The sequence below is a fragment of the Lipophrys pholis genome (assembly GCF_963383615.2).
Source record: "Lipophrys pholis genome assembly, chromosome: 17".
NCBI lineage: Eukaryota > Metazoa > Chordata > Actinopteri > Blenniiformes > Blenniidae > Lipophrys > Lipophrys pholis.
Genome location: NC_137643.1, coordinates 2,770,516 through 2,787,232, shown reverse-complemented (window position 1 = coordinate 2,787,232; position 16,717 = coordinate 2,770,516). Strand labels below are relative to the sequence as shown.

General features: G+C 45.4%; 1 protein-coding gene across 1 annotated transcript; it reads left to right on the top strand.

Annotated features, from left to right (window-relative positions):
• The first annotated feature begins 967 nt into the window (after positions 1 to 967).
• Positions 968 to 7,683, top strand: LOC308122402 (double-strand-break repair protein rad21 homolog A-like). The gene is made up of 14 exons (XM_080484186.1): positions 968 to 1,036; positions 2,208 to 2,405; positions 2,541 to 2,670; positions 2,761 to 2,860; positions 3,249 to 3,355; positions 3,497 to 3,706; positions 3,803 to 3,925; positions 4,048 to 4,176; positions 4,565 to 4,788; positions 4,863 to 5,019; positions 5,394 to 5,539; positions 5,676 to 5,858; positions 6,427 to 6,510; positions 6,798 to 7,683. The coding sequence occupies exons 2-14, from the start codon at positions 2,262 to 2,264 to the stop codon at positions 6,987 to 6,989; spliced, it is 1,929 nt and encodes a 642-aa protein (XP_080340312.1). The 5' UTR covers positions 968 to 1,036; positions 2,208 to 2,261; the 3' UTR covers positions 6,990 to 7,683.
• The last annotated feature ends 9,034 nt before the right edge of the window (positions 7,684 to 16,717 follow it).

The following is a 16,717-nucleotide window of genomic DNA, read 5'->3' as shown; positions in this document are numbered from 1 at the left end:
AATCCATTAAAATCGGTCTGCAGACAGATTTTAATGTCTAAACTTTACAATGAGAAGCTCTTAAAGTTGTTAGTAGACTATAGTTTTGACTTATAAAACTGGATCGATGCATTGATAACATTGCATTTAGAAGTTCAAAGGTGACTATTGATACCCGTAGGTAGATTTTTGTGCAGCAGGAGAGGGAGTCTGACAGTACATGCAGATATTTTAAAAGGCAGGACAGTAAAATAACAGTTGTGATACAAACATAGCTGGGTGCTCACAGGCTCACTGACAGGTTAAAGAGTGAATAAATAAATGGAAGGAACCGCTACAATACCACTATGAAGACTTGTTGAAAATATGATAAAGAAGGTACAATACATAGATAAAAAATCAGGTTGAACTTCATTACATAAGACCCAAGAGTAAAGTGCTTTCAGTACTGATTTAGAAGGGAAATGGCAGCAGCTGCTCCTGCAGCGGCTCGTCTTAAGTTTCGGGGCTTTAAATCTCCGTCCAGATGCCAGGAACTGGAACTGTCTGGCCAGGGGATGAAGTCATTATTAGAAATGGCGCTTACGGTTTTAAATAGCTATTTTAATATGTTTTTAAATTGTGTTGACACGTTTAAGTCTCTTTTTAACTTTTCTACTGGTGTTCCTGATTTTGACATTTTTTGGGGCTTTGACCTTGGTTGTTTTTGACATTCCAGCTGCTGTTTCTTTAAGCCTTTTCTAACTATTTTGTGTATATATTTGCTTTATATCTTTACTAGTTGTCTTAGCCATTTGAACAGTTTTCTCTTTTTTTCCCAAGTTGTTTTGGGCACTTTAAATCGTTTGAGGCAGAGTGTGATGGGCTGAGGATGAGGATGTGGAGGTAGAGTTTAGGATGTGGTGACAGTGGAGCATCTTTGGAGGAGGGAGACAGGGGACGCCATCTTGTTTGTTTTAGTGAAAAAGGGAGGGAGGAGGAGGAGGAGGAGGAAAACATCGAGCAGCAGCAGCAGCAGCAGCGACACCGGCAGAGGAGCACAGAACGCGGCTCGGCGGTGAGTCTTTCCCGGTCTATGTGAAGGTGGTGCTCGGTACATCAGGGATGCAGAGACACGCGGGCTTTAGAGGGATTGACAGCGGCTAATCGTTAGCCACTGTCACCTGTCTGCCCGGAGCGTCATGAAGCTCACTGCGGCGCGAGCGTCATGAAAAACCGCGCTAAAGGGAACGAGCTCGCCCTGTTGCCATGGCAAACGACTCCTTTCTGTTTAGAGAAGATAACATAGGCGCGTGCATTGCATTTTAAAGTCCTGCAACGACATCTTCTTTTTTCTTTTTATGGATATATATATATATATATGTAGAATAAATGTGCACCTGATACATAAATGCTCCGATTAACACCTCACCTTCACACCTAATGTAAATAAGCAGACACCAGGAGTAACAAAGAAAACAGGATGTGCGTTAACATTTATATAAATAAAACAAGTCATTGAGTGCAGGAATAACATTTAGCATGAAAATTGCTATAAAATCTGCAGTTTGCATGTTCTCTCTGCGCAGGTGATATAGTGGTCATGTTTCAATTGGAAGGTCGCGGGTTCGACCCCCGTGTGTGTGTGCGTGTGTGTGTGTGTGTGTGTGTGTGTGTGTCTCGGTCAGAGTAACATTCACTCACTGGCTCCAAATATTAGATAAACTTTATTAGTCCAGGATTTGACCTCATCTGCCTTCGGAACTGTCGTCATTTTTCAGCTATAGATCAATATTGATCTTCTTTGTGACTCGTCCAACCAGTTCATCCATTCACCTGTAACTTCGAGCATCAACAAGGCATCTCAGCCAAAGGTGTCAGTCATCAGGGAGGGAAAAGCTGCTGATAAGAGAGAGAGGAAAAAAATCATCAGGGACAAAGAGAGCAGTGGGAAACGATGTAGACAGACAGAACCAGCAGATGGCGGTAATGCAACTTTATGGATGCTTCCTGTCGTTAAACACAAAAGAAGAGGAGAAGAACTTGGACTGTTGCCATACCGAGCCATGGTTTAGAGAATTCTCAATCAATTTGCCTCCTGCTGGTATTAACTAGACAAACATCTGCATCATGAAAGCTCCCACACGACAATGAGCGGATCTGTTACGCTCTGTTTTACTACATCTGAGTCCTGATTTCAATTCTGTGTTTTTGTCTTTGTCCTGTTTTGTTTTGTTTTTCCCCTCCAGGCCCGACGCCTCCCCCCTTCCCCCTTTCCCTGGTGGTGAGGAGGCGCCGAGACGATGTTTTATGCCCACTTTGTCCTTAGCAAACGAGGGCCGCTGGCCAAAATCTGGCTGGCGGCCCACTGGGACAAGAAGCTGACCAAGGCACACGTGTTTGAGTGCAATCTGGAGAGCAGCGTGGAGAGCATCATCTCACCAAAGGTCATTTCCTTTCACTGCTCGCTCCTAACGGCTTTAAAACAGCTTGTTGTGTTTGTTGAACTGTACATGGGATGCCAACGGTTCAAGAGGATGGCTTTGTATTGAATCATCGCCTTGTGATTTCATTTGATTCAGGTGAAAATGGCTTTAAGGACGTCGGGTCATCTCCTGCTGGGGGTGGTGAGGATCTACCACAGAAAGGCCAAGTACCTGCTGGCAGATTGTAACGAGGCCTTCATCAAGATCAAGATGGCGTTTCGACCAGGTTGGAAACACTAAATCAGTCATTGGATTCCCTGAAGCGGTTGGGAAGAGTCGGTGGAGAGGCTCATGCTCTGTCTGTGTGACGTTTTAGGTGTGGTGGATCTTCCAGAGGAGAACAGAGAGGCGGCGTACAATGCCATCACCCTACCGGAGGAGTTCCACGACTTTGACCAACCGCTGCCAGACTTGGAGTGAGTCCTGTTTATTCCTGACGGGGAAATTCCAGCAGGAAAATACTTCTTTTTTGTTTGTTTATTTCCAGTCGGCAAAATATAAAGCCACTACGACTTGCTGCTTTAGATATTGTTTTTTTTAGCAAGGAGAGGAGTCATAGCCCACGTGGTTGAGGTAGAAAGAATATTTCAACTCCAGGAACACTTCAGGCCATGGTTGATACACACACTATTTTCATATTCATAATGTCATCCACGCTTGTCCTCTGACTGCACGTTTAACCCATTCTAATTTTAAGAATCCCTGAAAGGTCGCCGCACCGATCCCACGGAAAGGCAACAAATGGGCTTTCAGGCTGCTGGTAAATTCAGAATTCCTGACGGTGCTTCTGTGTCTTTTGTGCAGCGACATTGACGTGGCTCAGCAGTTCAACTTGAACCAGAGCAGAGTGGAGGAGATCACCATGAGAGAGGAGGTGGGAAACCTCAACCTGCTGCAGGACAATGACTTTGGTGAGCGTCTTCACTTCTCTTTATTTGACCATATTATTCTATATATTTTTGGGGTCATTTGAAACAGTTTGAATAACCATTTTACTCATTAGCCTCAGCTTTGCCATGTCACAGTATATTTCATTATGTTGTCTGGCGCAGCTGACTTTGGAATGGACGACCGGGAGATGATGCGAGAGGAGAGCGCCTTCGAGGTGGAGATCATGGGAGCGTCAGCCTCCAACCTGCTGCTGGAGGCGGAGGGCGGAGCTAACCCGATGGCCGACAAGTCCAACCATCTGGAGTACGACGACCAGTACAAGGACGACTTCGGAGACAACCCCATGGAGAGCCACGAGGGAGGAATGCTGGGTAAGATCTGGCGGTGTCGCACACCGTCAAACGTTTTTGTTTTTAGAACCCGAGAAATGAAACACGACACGTCAATCCTACTCATGTAATGTGCAGTGGACAAGCTGCTGAGTAACGAGGATGGAGGCGGCATCTTCGACGACCCTCCTGCCATCACACAGAGCGTCATGATGCCTCAGGACCACGGAGACGACGAGGACGACTTCGATGCCCTCTCAGGTCAGCCGCACTCAGCCGGGCTCCACAGTGTGGCGCAGACTCATTGTTGTCTATAATGCAGAAGACTGACCGAGCTGTTATTAATGTTAAACATTAATGTTTTCCTCACTGTGTGGCGTTAGCCGGAGCCCCGGACAGCCCGGATTCCGGTCCGACAGAGCCTCTGCCCACCATGGCCGACCAGGCAGAACAAACCAACCTGGTTCACAACGAGGAGGAAACCTTCGCTCTGGAGCCCATCGACATCACAGGCAGCTGCTTTTCCTGTTTCCCAACGGCTCGTTTTCTCATCCCGCTCAACGCAGCGTCTTCTAACTTTAGTCTGAACATCGGTCTCAACTTCAGGAGGACGATCTTCTGACTGGCTTTGGAGCGAAGAAACTTTCATCATTAGAAAAAGAAATAAATCTGAAATAGAACAAATATACAAGAGGGAAAACTTAGTTTAGAAAGGAATGAAAGTTTGGCCAAACATAAAACATCAAACCAGAATACAATGATCAAAACCGTCATGACATCTGAAGCTCAACATTTACTGTTTTGGACCAAACATTTATATTTTCCTGAAGATTAATAATAAGAATAATAATTATAATTATTATCCTCTGACTGGTTCCTGATGTTTCGTGCTCGTTGCAGTGAAGGAAACCAAGGCGAAGCGTAAGAGGAAGCTGATTGTGGACAGCGTGAAGGAGCTGGATAGTAAAACCATCCGGGCGCAGCTCTCCGACTACTCGGACATCGTCACCACGTTGGATCTGGCTCCTCCCACCAAGAAGCTGATGATGTGGAAGGAGACCGGGGGCGTGGAGAAGCTCTTCTCCCTCCCGGCTCAGCCCCTGTGGAACGCCCGGCTGCTGAAGGTGAGTTTTCAACGGACGCAGTTCCACGCGGCCACTCGTGCTCTCGTCACGCCCTCATTTCTTCTCGTGTGCAGATGTTTACAAGATGCCTCACGCTGCTGGTACCCGACGAGCTGAGGAAGAGGAGGAAGGGCGGAGAGGCCGACAGTCTGGATGAGTTCCTGAAGGATCTGGAGAACCCGGAGGTGCCCAGAGAGGAAACCGCCGGACAGCAACAGAAAGACATCATGGGTGAGAGAATGGATCTGTGTGTGTAGATTCACGTCACACAAAGTGTGAGTTTACTTTAGTGAAATGGCTTTAAGGTGAAGTTTTATTCCTCCTGTGTTGATTGACTGACCTTTGCAGGGCTGATAAGATGCAAACGTACAAATGCAAGAGAGAAGAATAGTGAAAAACAGGCAGCATGCATGATGAGATGACAAATTGTTCTAATTCACAGTGAAAACAACCCACTTGGTGTTAAGCTTCATTAATTAATTAATTAACAGTTTTTCTGCATTCGAACACCAAACCCGGTTCAGATTCCCCAATAAACCCTTTTGAAGAGTTCAGAAACAAAGCGAGTACACGATGACAGGAATCGTGTGAGGATTGTCTTCCAGACCAGACCATCATGGAGGAGGCCAGCGTTCTGCAGACGTCGGCTGTGGAGGGGAGCAGGACGACGCTGGACGAGGCCGCCATGCCGCCTCCTTCCTCCCAGAGGAGCTTAAAACGCAAAGCGCAGGACACGGAGCCGGCTCTGCCCGTGAGTACAGCCCTCCTGCCACTGACCGACACCAGAATCATGTTGTAATGCTTTCATGATTTTCATTTATCCACCTTTCTGATTGGCTGTAGCCACTGAACTGTACTGCTGTGACCTCTGACCTCCCGCCCTCCAGATGGGAGCCTTGGACCAGCTGCAGCAGCAGGAGTCTGAGGTATCTGCTGCGTCCCAGCAGCTGGAGACAGCCAGCGTGGATCTGCCTCCGGAGGAAAGCACCACCAACATCAGCCAGCTGATTGATTTGGACCTGCTGGTGGACAAGGACAAGAAGAAGAACGACGACGACTCTGACGACGAGGTGAGACGGAGATCCACACACTGACCACACACTGCTTCTCCATGACTCATTGACACAGATACATCCATCATCTATACATCTCTCTCTCTCTCTCTCTCTCTCTCTCTCTCTCTCTCTCTCTCTCTCTCTCTCTCTCTCTATATAAAATTAGTTTAGAATTTTTTTTTTTTATTGAATTTAAAAGTTTATTTCGGACATGTGGGCACAAATGAAATTATTATAACAACAAAAATACAACAGAGCAAACATAACAGAGCAAAGTAAATATTTATTTATGTTTTTATAAAGAGACTAAATGCAATTCAAATTGCCATACAGGTGATTTGAGACATTAAAGGCAAAACATTTTTAAATGTCATTGCACATATAGAAATCTACACATGTATGTCTATGTTTTCTATATGTGCACATTCATAGAAACACTGGTGTGTGTGTGTGCGCGCGCGTGTGTGTGTGTGTGTGTGTGTGTGTGTGTGTGTGTGTGTGTGTGTGTGTGTGTGTGTGTGTGTGTGTGTGTGTGTATGCGTATGCGTGTGCATGTGTGTGTGTGTGTGTGTATGTGTGTCAGGAGGAGGAGGTGCAGGGAGGAGATCAGGACCAGGAGGAGAGGAGGTGGAACAAAAGAACCCAGCAGATGCTTCATGGCCTCCAGGTACTGAAGTGAAGTTTACAGTTTCTGAACTTACAAAAGTTCAGTTGTATTTATTGAATTTACTGTTTCACGTTGTTTAGTGGCGGATGTTTGTGGTTGTTGGAGAAATGGATGTTTTCTAACGTCTTATGTAATAGTGAGACGTGCAGTGAAACACTAACTACTTTCACCAGTAGAAGAACCAATGTCTCCGCCATCTTTGATGAGTCCAACACAAGTTTTCAGATCAAAACCCACCACGACCAATCAGATCTCCCCGTCCTGACTGCCTGTCTCCCCCCCAACAGAGGGTGATGGCCAAAACAGGCGCCCAGTCGGTCAGCCTGCTGGATCTCTGCAGGAACAACAACCGAAAGCAGGCGGCGGCCAAGTTTTACAGCTTCCTGGTGCTGAAGAAGCAGCAGGCGGTGGAGCTGGTCCAGGAGGAGCCGTACAGCGACATCGTAGCCACGCCCGGCCCTCGCTTCCACATCATCTGAGAGAAGCGCTCCGAGGAAGCTCCGCCGTCAGGCCGGTCTGCTCATCTTAACAGTTATTCACCTGAATCATGTGGTGCTTTCGTGTCGGGCAGTGTGAGGGGGGGAAGAAAGGTGACTTGGCTTCGTAAAGAAGATCGCAACTCCAAACAATATCCACTTTAATACCGAGTTATGTTTTTTTTAATGAAATGTCTTTTAGGCCTCGTTCTTCCCTCATTCTCTGCCTATTTTATTTATTTATTTATTTTAGACTTTATAGAAAAATTCATGCACTTTATGTATAAAAGCCCGTGTCCACACAGCCTTGGTTTCTGGCTGGAAGCAGCTCTGACAGGCCTGCAGAGCCACAACTCTGAGCTCTGAGGAGGATCAGCGCGGCGCCGCAGTGGTTCGCCAGGTCTATGTAGAGTTTCCACGTTCTTCCCCAAAGCCCAGCGGCAGCAGCCATTAGCAACACGGAAAGGAAAAACGAACCACCATGTGGACACAGGCTGGACATTGTCGTTGAAGTGGCTGGTGGAAGACGCTCCGTCGCAGCATCTGGTTGTTTGGAGCTGCTGTCTCTCGCCGCTCAGTGTTACCAAAGTGAAGATTTAGTTTACAGCCGTGGGTTTGTCACTCCATCCACTCTTCTCCACCGGACGGAGAATGCGCCTGTATCCAGATTGTTTTAAAAAGAGTTTGCGCAGGTATGAGTTGTGGACTCTGCGGTTTAATGAATACAAGACTGTCACGCCCTCCCATTCAGCCACGCCCCCTCCCATTCAGCCACGCCCCCATGGTCCAATGGTTGCTGGAGGTTGGAGTCCCAGAGTATGGAAAGCCGTTTGAGCGGTGGCCGGGAGGTGCGAAACAATATTACAACATGTGAAACACTTTTATTACGGAAGAGTTTTAGGGCCACTGAAGAAAAAAAAAAAATTCGGAGGCTAAAAAAAAAAAAACTCTTGGTGGCCTCAAAAAAAGTCGAAAATCAAAGTCGAGATTTTTTTTTTTCCACGGAGAGAAGTCTATCCATCCCTCATCATTTGCCCGTAGATGTAAACCACATTAAATCACTTAATTCTGACTGTATCGGGTTGCTTCCTGCTTATGGACATGTGATTTTACCCAGGATTTCCTTGATTAATAAGAACATTTAAATAAGCAGCCCGGGATCCGTGCCTTTGTCCTTCGTACTCGACGGAACAAGGCAGCAGGCTGCTCTGACTCTTATAATCCTGATACCGATGATAACCGCACCGTGTTTATGAGCTCGAGTCTGTCCTGAAGCATCTTTTCATCTCATCACTTCATCAAACCGCCTGATATGCATTTTGAGGAAGCAGTCACACGCGCTGGCATGTGGCTGGACGGACTTTTTTTTCCACCGTGAAAAAAAAAAAATCTCGACTTTGATTTTCGACTTTTTTTGAGGCCACCGAAGGTTTTTTTTTTTTTTTTTGCCTCCGAATTTTTTTTTTTTTCTTCAGTGGCCCTAAAACTCTTCCGTACTTATATAAAATGTGAGACAAATTTACATTTCGGAAAACATTTTTACATATCGTAAAACAAAATGACATTACTACAACACTAATCACAACTCCCAAAACATGTTGGTGTTTCAGAAAACATTTTAACAAAACACTTTTACAAGCTGCAATATAAATTTACAAATACAACGTGTACCGGAGTGGGAGGGGCACAAGTCCGACCAGGAAGTGACCCGGAGCTGACCGGAGTGATAACGGAAGAGGCTAAATTGGAGTGAGACTTTTTTTTTTTTTTTTTTTTAAAGATCATTTACTTTTTATGAACTGGTGCACATTTACGAACAATATGTCGGAGAATCGAATAACAATGACAAAGGTGCATCTTAAAGTGCATTAGAAATTCAAACAAACAAAATTACAGTCTTCAATCCTGTTTACTAAACTCTGATGCAATTTTATTTTTCATTACTTTGAGACCTGATGTGTGAAAGAAATATATTATGAAACACATGGGATTTAGGTTTTGGCCTTCTGGAATTTTGATTTATGAATGAAACTTTTACCAGGGAGTCTTTGCTGTTACAGTCCATTATTAATCCCAAAATGATGTCTTTTGGGAGGATATTATCGAGATGAGAAATCTTTTGGAAATAGCCAATCACATACGCCCATCCAATAACGATACGTTGGCAGCCCTGGCACTGCTACTACTACTACTACTACTACTACTACTAGTGCAGTCATTTAGGTTCACACCCCCGAGCCAGCCTGCACTCCAGCCGTCCAGACAATGTGCTGTCCAGTCTGCATTGCCCACAATCCAGTCTGCTGTCCTGGCAAGACCTACAAGACCTGGAAGTGAAGTTAGTTACAATGACGCTACCATGAAAAACCTGAAAAAAACGACAATAGAAAACTGCTTCTAAATTATATATCTGACGCAGTTGACAGGCGGATTAGATTATCTCGTTCCCTCGTATTATTAACTTGAGGGAGCGACTTATCATCTCATCCCACGCGTTATTATTTTTTCTCTATCACCACTCGGGAGCTCCGTGTTCGCTGTAGATTTCAGAATGCCAGTTCAACCTCACTTCCGCCTCGTAAGTAGTGACAACTCCAGCGATAACTCCGCCCCCAGCTGATGACGTGTCAGGCCCGGCTCTGTCCCCACTCTGGCCCAGCAACGATGTGGGGCCGGCTTAGCACCCGTTTAGCCCCTGATAGGCCGGGGCTTTGGCGGTGGAAAGACAAAGAACTGGTGCTAAGTCTGGTCCTGAACCAGAACTAGTACCTGGTTCTTTCCAGTGGAAAAGCCCCTCCTTTGCACATGTGTACCAATTTTCATGAAGATCCGCTCACTCATTTTTGAGATATCTTCTTAACAGACAGACGAACAAACAAACATAGAAACAGACATATAAATGCGAGTACTACTAGTTCGGGCCAAAATGTCCATGAGTAGTACTAGTAAGGCTCTTGTGACCTTACTGTTACTACCAGTATTGGCCAAATTGTCTACTACCTAGAGACTTGATTATACTTTTAAAACGTTCCCACTCTTGTCCTCAATTCAGATGTGAAAACAGCTTTTTTCTATCTTTGACCAATTTTAACTTGAGAGCCTTTAAGTTTGCTAAAGTTTTCAGCTGTTTATGGATTTTAACATGGGAGTGTATGAGGAGAGCTTGAGTGGAGAGATTGTTCATTAGAGGGTCCAGTTAAATGAAAATAAATTAAGTCTCTCTCGTCACTGTGGCCACATTTCTTCCTCAATCTTATCATATTATAAATTAAAACATAGCTATAGGCCTTGTACTTCTAATAAGGGGCCACTTTTGTCTGTAACATAAACGGTTCTCTCGAAACATGCTTTTGTTAGTAGCAAGAGTCAGATTTCCTCCCATTGACTCCAATGTATTTTTGGGAGACATTTACTCACGCAAACCCAAAAGTCAAGACATATTTATTAACTGTTTACGGGAGACAGAACCTCTTTAAGACATGAGAAGCTCACTGTAAGTCTATGAGCTTCCTCCGACGCTCACCGTGGAAACAATTTTCAACCGAGTCTCACGGTTCTCGAACACGAATCAGTTCTTCGGGGCGTGTGTATCCAATTGAGTTCTCTTATTAACTGTCAGCTCTGCTCCTCAGTGTCAGGTGCTGCGTTTCCATGGCAACAGACACAGCTGCACCTAATGTGGCAGGAACTGAAGTGCGCGCGCGCACACTCGCACGCACACACACACACACACACACACACACACACACACACACACACACACACACACACACACACACACACACACACACACACACACACACACACACTTCTTCTTCTTACAACCACACTCATTTAACGATTCTGCATCATGATCAAGCGCATCATGTTGGGCAGTGGTTAGCGCTCTCGCCTCACAATAAGAAGTTTGGTGTTCAAATATCAGCCAGGCCTTTCTATAGCACGTTTGCATGTTCTTGCTGTGTGTGTGTGTGTGTGTGTGTGTGTGTGTGTGTGTGTGTGTGTGTGTGTGTGTGTGTGTGTGTGTGTGTGTGTGTGTGTGTGTGTGTGTGTGTGTGTGTGTGTGTGTGTGTGTGTGTGTGTGTCATTTTCCCCCCACAGTCCAAACAGGGAGGATGCATAGATTAATCAATCTTACAGACCACTGCTACTTCAGCTAACAAAAGGCCATCATGACTTCAATAGATGCAGAAAAAAACACTGTGATCACTCAGTTTCACTTTATTACAGCAGAAACGTTCTTCTACCCTTCTTTCAGTTCTTTTGCCTGCCTAAGAGGCAAGGCGCAAAGATTACTAGCCGAGATGGATGTTTAATTAAAGTTTTCTTCCTCCACCATTTCTTTTGGCGCGTCCCATATGGTGGGGAGCACGGACAGAAAAAGCACATAAAAACCTGTGGAAACTTTGTTAGTTATGCGTTAGTAATTCATGTTTCTGCAGTTCTGTCAGGCGTGACCACTAACCTCATTATTACAGATCAACACTCGTAGAGCTAAACAGATTTGGCAACAAGTCAAAAACTAGAGCAACAGCATACTTCAAAGCCTCAGTGACACGGCATGAAGGCTTTCATCTTCCAAGAGGCAGAGCTTTCATCTTTTTGATCTGTGTTCCACAGCAGAGCCTTCTCTGGAGCAGATTAGACATGCAGAGACAGTTGCTGGAGTGATTTAATCCAGTAAGAAATCAACCAACTTCGCAGTACAGAAAACCCAATAGTAATTCTGAAGTTATCTGGATAAGTCGTAATACAGGCACCTCAAGTTTTTTAAACACTGGTGAGTACAGCAGCTTTCATTTACGCTGAGTTTCTGGCACAATGAAGTCAAAGTCAACCAACTTTCAAGGAAAAGTAGAAAAGTACAGACTCTGTGTTGTAGTTCAAGTAGAAAATGAGCTTTTGAAGGGTTTTAATGGGTGTTTGTTGACTGGGAGAGTGAACACAAATGATTTCTGAGGTTTATTAACAAAGAAAATCAGAACAACTTAAAAGTCTTGGGAAAGCAGGAATAAATCCTGCTATTAATGATTAAATATGTTAGTGTTGCAAACATCCACTACATATATGTTTTTTCTCTTCCCCGTGGCAGACATAGAAATAATTTAGGTAGACACCTCAATCCATGCTGCAGAGTAAACCAGTGTCGCCACCATATTGTCATTATTATACATCTCATTGTCAGGTAGCGCCAGAGTCAACTGAAGTGAAGGCAGAATGATCCGATTTTGCCATGGCTTGCTCACAAGAGCCAGAAAGACAATTCGCCGGAGGCAGCCATCGAACCCTTCGCAGGATTACCTTGATGTATGTATATTAGGTCTGCATAGATATCAAAATCTCTCCCTTGTTTCTGCAACTCTTTCCACACATACTCACACATACACTTCTTTCAGCTTGTCTTCTATTTCTGTAAGATTAGGATACGATTACTGTCTGTTCTCTTGTTTCCGTTGTGTTCACTCTGTCTTTTGTCTTCAGTGTGAAAAGTTTCAGTGCGCCATCTGTCTGGACATGCTGACTGTTCCAGTCACAACACCATGTGGACACAACTTCTGCAAAAAGTGCATCAGAGAGCACTGGAACACCCAGCACGAATTTGCCTGTCCCATGTGTAGAGAGGTTTTCTTCCACAGACCTAAAATGAGCGTCAACATTTTACTCTCTGAGATTATTGCTGAGTTCAGACAAAAAGCTGAACACAAAGCCAGAATCATGTCAGAGCAACCAGCTGCCAAACCAGGAGAAGTTACCTGTGACCTCTGCACTGAAACCAAAGTGAAGGCCGCCAAGTCCTGCTTGGTGTGCATGGTCTCCTACTGCCAGTTTCACCTGGAGCCTCATCTGAGAGTGCCAGTCCTGAAGAACCATCAGCTGACGGAGCCTGTGAAGGACCTGGAAGCCAGGATCTGTCCGAAGCACGGCAAACCTTTGGACATGTTCTGTATGAGCGAGCTGACATTTAGCTGCACGATGTGCATTGTGTTGGACCACAGGACTCACAAGGTTGTTCCTCTGGTTAATTATGAGGGACAGAAAATGGAGTTTTTGAAGATGGTGGCTGAAATGCAGCAGATGATCCAGAAGAGACGAGTGAAGATGGAGGAGATGAGAGAGAATATGCAGAAGAGCAAAGCTGCTGCAGACAGAGCTACAGCAGTAGGTGTTGAGGTGTTCACTGGTCTGAAGAAATATTTTGAGAGAAGTCTGAGCCAGCTGATCGACGGGATTAACGAGGAAGAGAAAGCCACAGAGAAACTAGCTGCAGATACCCTGAAAGATCTGGAAGAGGAGATCTCTGACCTGATGAAGAGGAGGTCAGAGGTGGAGCAGCTCTTTCATTCTGTAGACCACCGCAACCTCTCCTCCCTGAAAGCTGCTCCACCCACCAAGGACTGGACGAGTGTCAGTGTCCACCCCTCAACATATGAGGGGACTGTGGCGAAACTTGTGGCTCAGATGGAGGAGACTCTCAGCATGGAGATACAATCGAAGCTGGCTGAGGCTGAGAAGAAGCAGGAGTTTGCAGCGGCTGTGACTCTGGATCCAGTTACAGCACATCCTGTTCCTCCTGTCTGATAATGGAAAACAAGTGAGCCATGGTTGTGTGTGCAAAAAGCTTCCACACAACCCAGAGAGATGTTCTGCTTGTGAAGGCAGAGTTTCTCTTCTGGTAAATGTTACTTTGAAATTCAGGTTAAAGGAAAGACTGGCTGGGCTTTAGGAGTGAGCAAAGAGTCCTCACTAGTACTACGACTGAGTTCAAAAACTCCTTACTAGTAGGTATTTTAGTGCTGCTAGTAGGGTTTAGGAGGCTACTAATGATGGACACATATTAGCCTAGTAGTTGGGCCTAGTTCATACTGTGGAGCAGTGGTTCGTGATCTCGCCTCACAGCAATAAGGTTGTCGGTTCAAATATGTGTGGAGTTTGCATGTTCTCCCTGTGTGCATGGGTTTCCTCCCACATTCCCAAAAAAAGCATCCACTGGGGATACCTGAGCAAGACCCTCGGCCCCCCCCAGCTCCCCTTGAATGCTGCTCTGTGTGGCTGCTACCGATGGGTCAAATCGATATGAATTTGCCCTCTGGGATTAATGCAGTGCTAAAATAAATAGTAATACTAGTCCCGCATCGTTTGGAGCACATACACAAAAAGCTCATCAAAACATGCGGAAAATTCGGGAATAGTGTGCTATGACTTTTATAAGCGCCACGGCTAACGGTTTCCGAAAAAAATATAAAAAACTGCAAAATAAATTCCCATTCAAAGCGGATGGGAGTCGAGAGAAAAACCAACAAAATCCCTCACTTTTCAATGCCAGCTCATGTCGCCATACTTTCAGCCAGAGACTTGATTTTGATTGCTAAACCTTGCTGCATCTTTTTCATACCTAACACCAATATTATTCTGTGAGCCTTTAAGTTGGATAAAGTTCTCAGCCGTTTTTGCAGTTTTACATGGGTGTGTATGTGGTGAGACAGAGTGACGAATAATTAATTGTGTGACCGGCTGTAGACTTCACAAAAAAAAAAACGTCTTTAACTCGTCTTCATGGCCACATTTCCTCCTTAATGTCAACAAATTATTGTCATGGGACGGAACTAGCCAGGGGAAGACCGTTAAGAGAGCGGGCCTCCATGGGAGCATCCAGTGAAACCGATGGGATGTGGAGCTGTCTGGCCAGGTCCACGTCTAGAAAGTTCTCCTCGGCCCCGGAATCCACCAGCACAGACACGGAGAGAGAGTGAGTTAGGTGGGTCAGTGTCGCTGGTAGCTGTAGCAGATGAGGGGAGGTTATAGCTCACTCGTAGACTCCCCGTCACGAGTGGCGGCATTTGGTCCCTCTGGGTTGAGCGTTCTCTGCGCCTCTCTCTCAAGCGGTTGTCAATCCGGATGGCGAGAGAGATTAGGGCCTCCAGACTGACCCCCCCCCCTTTGGTCGCGAGCTCATCCTTCAGAGCCTCGGACAGTCCCCTATAGAATAACCTCTGAAGGGTGGGATCGTTGAATCCACTGGTAGTTGCAAGGGCCTGGAACTCCACAGAGTATTCTGCGACACTGCGGGACCCCTGTCTTAGGGTCGTGAGGCGATCCCCAGCATCTCGTCCCCGAACTGGGTGATCGAAGACACGCCTCATTCAATTCAATTCAATTCAATTCAATTTTATTTGTAAAGCGCTAAATCACATCAACAAACATCTCAAAGCGCTCTTACAATGATAGAGTACAACAGGACCCAACTAAACCCTTCCAAAGCAAGCAGGTGTAACAAGCAACAGTGGCCAGGAAAAACTCCCTCGCATGGAGAGAAGTTCATAAGAACTCCCTCTTCAGGAAGAAACCGTGGGGCGGACCCTAGATTCTGGAAGGACGGCCATCCGCCTTGACCGGTTGGGGGGAGAAGTACATGGGATAGGACAGGGAGAGAGAGGAATAGAAGAGGGAGAGAGAGAGTGGCAGACAGGCCAGATAAGTACAAATACTAAGAAAAGTCTATGATGAGCGTTGGTCTGATGATGAACCAATCTCAGTCTGGAGTTTAAGGGCCGTGCCGTTGCGGTGGGGTCCCGGTGCTGTGGTGGGGTCGGGTAGTAGGACCGTCGTAACTCCACTCTGTGAGTCTTGGGTCTGATCCCCTGGATCCTGCTCTCCTCCTGTCAGGGAGAAAAAAGACGGCGTCAGTATCTGGTGGCTCCAGTAATGTTGTTACACAGAGAGAAAGAAAGAAAGACAAGAAACAGAACCTCCAAATGTAGAGTTACTCCCTTTAACGGGAGAGAAAAAATCCCCTCAGCAGTCTAGGCCTAGAGCAGCTCAACTTAGTGGTCCTATTTTATTCCTATTTTATTCCTAAGGATAAGCTTTATCAAAGAGAAAGGTTTTTAGTCTACTCTTAAATAAACTAATGGTGTCGGCCTTTCGGACCTGGGCTGGTAGTTGATTCCAGAGTAAAGGAGCCATATGGCTGAAACTCCTGCCTCCTCTTTTACTTTGAAGGACTTTAGGGATTACCAACAGTCCTGCATCCTCAGAGCGAAGGGCTCGTGGAGGGTGATAAACTTCTAGAAGTTTCTCGATATAGGACGGAGCCTTCTGATGAAGAGTTTTATATGTGATCAGAAGGATCTTGAATTCTATTCTAGATTTAATTGGAAGCCAGTGTAAGGATGCTAAGACTGGGGAGATGTGCTCTCTTCTTCCAGTTCTGGTTAGTAAACGTGCAGCAGCGTTCTGCACTAGCTGTAAGGTCCTAACAGAGGAGTTTGGACATCCTGACATTAGGGAGTTACAATCATCTAATCTTGAAGTCACAAAGGCATGAATAATTTTTTCTGCATCTTTGAAGGACAAGAAGTTTCTAATTTTTGCAATATTCCTTAGATGGAAGAAGGCTGTCCTGGAGACATGTTTAAAAGGACAGATCCTGATCAAAAATAACACCCAGGTTCCTAATATCACTGTTAGAGGTTAAGGTAATATTATCTAACCTAATCAGACTATCTGAAAAGTAATCCCTGAGCTTTTTAGGACCTACGATTAGAACCTCAGTCTTGGATGTGTTGAGCATTAAGAAGTTGATAGACATCCAGGACTTAACGTCCCTGAGGCAGGACTCTAGTTTAACAAGTTGGTCGGCCTGATTGGCTTTAACCGATAAATATAGCTGAGTATCATCTGCATAACAATGAAAGTTAATGTTGTGTTTCCTAATAATATTTCCGAGTGGT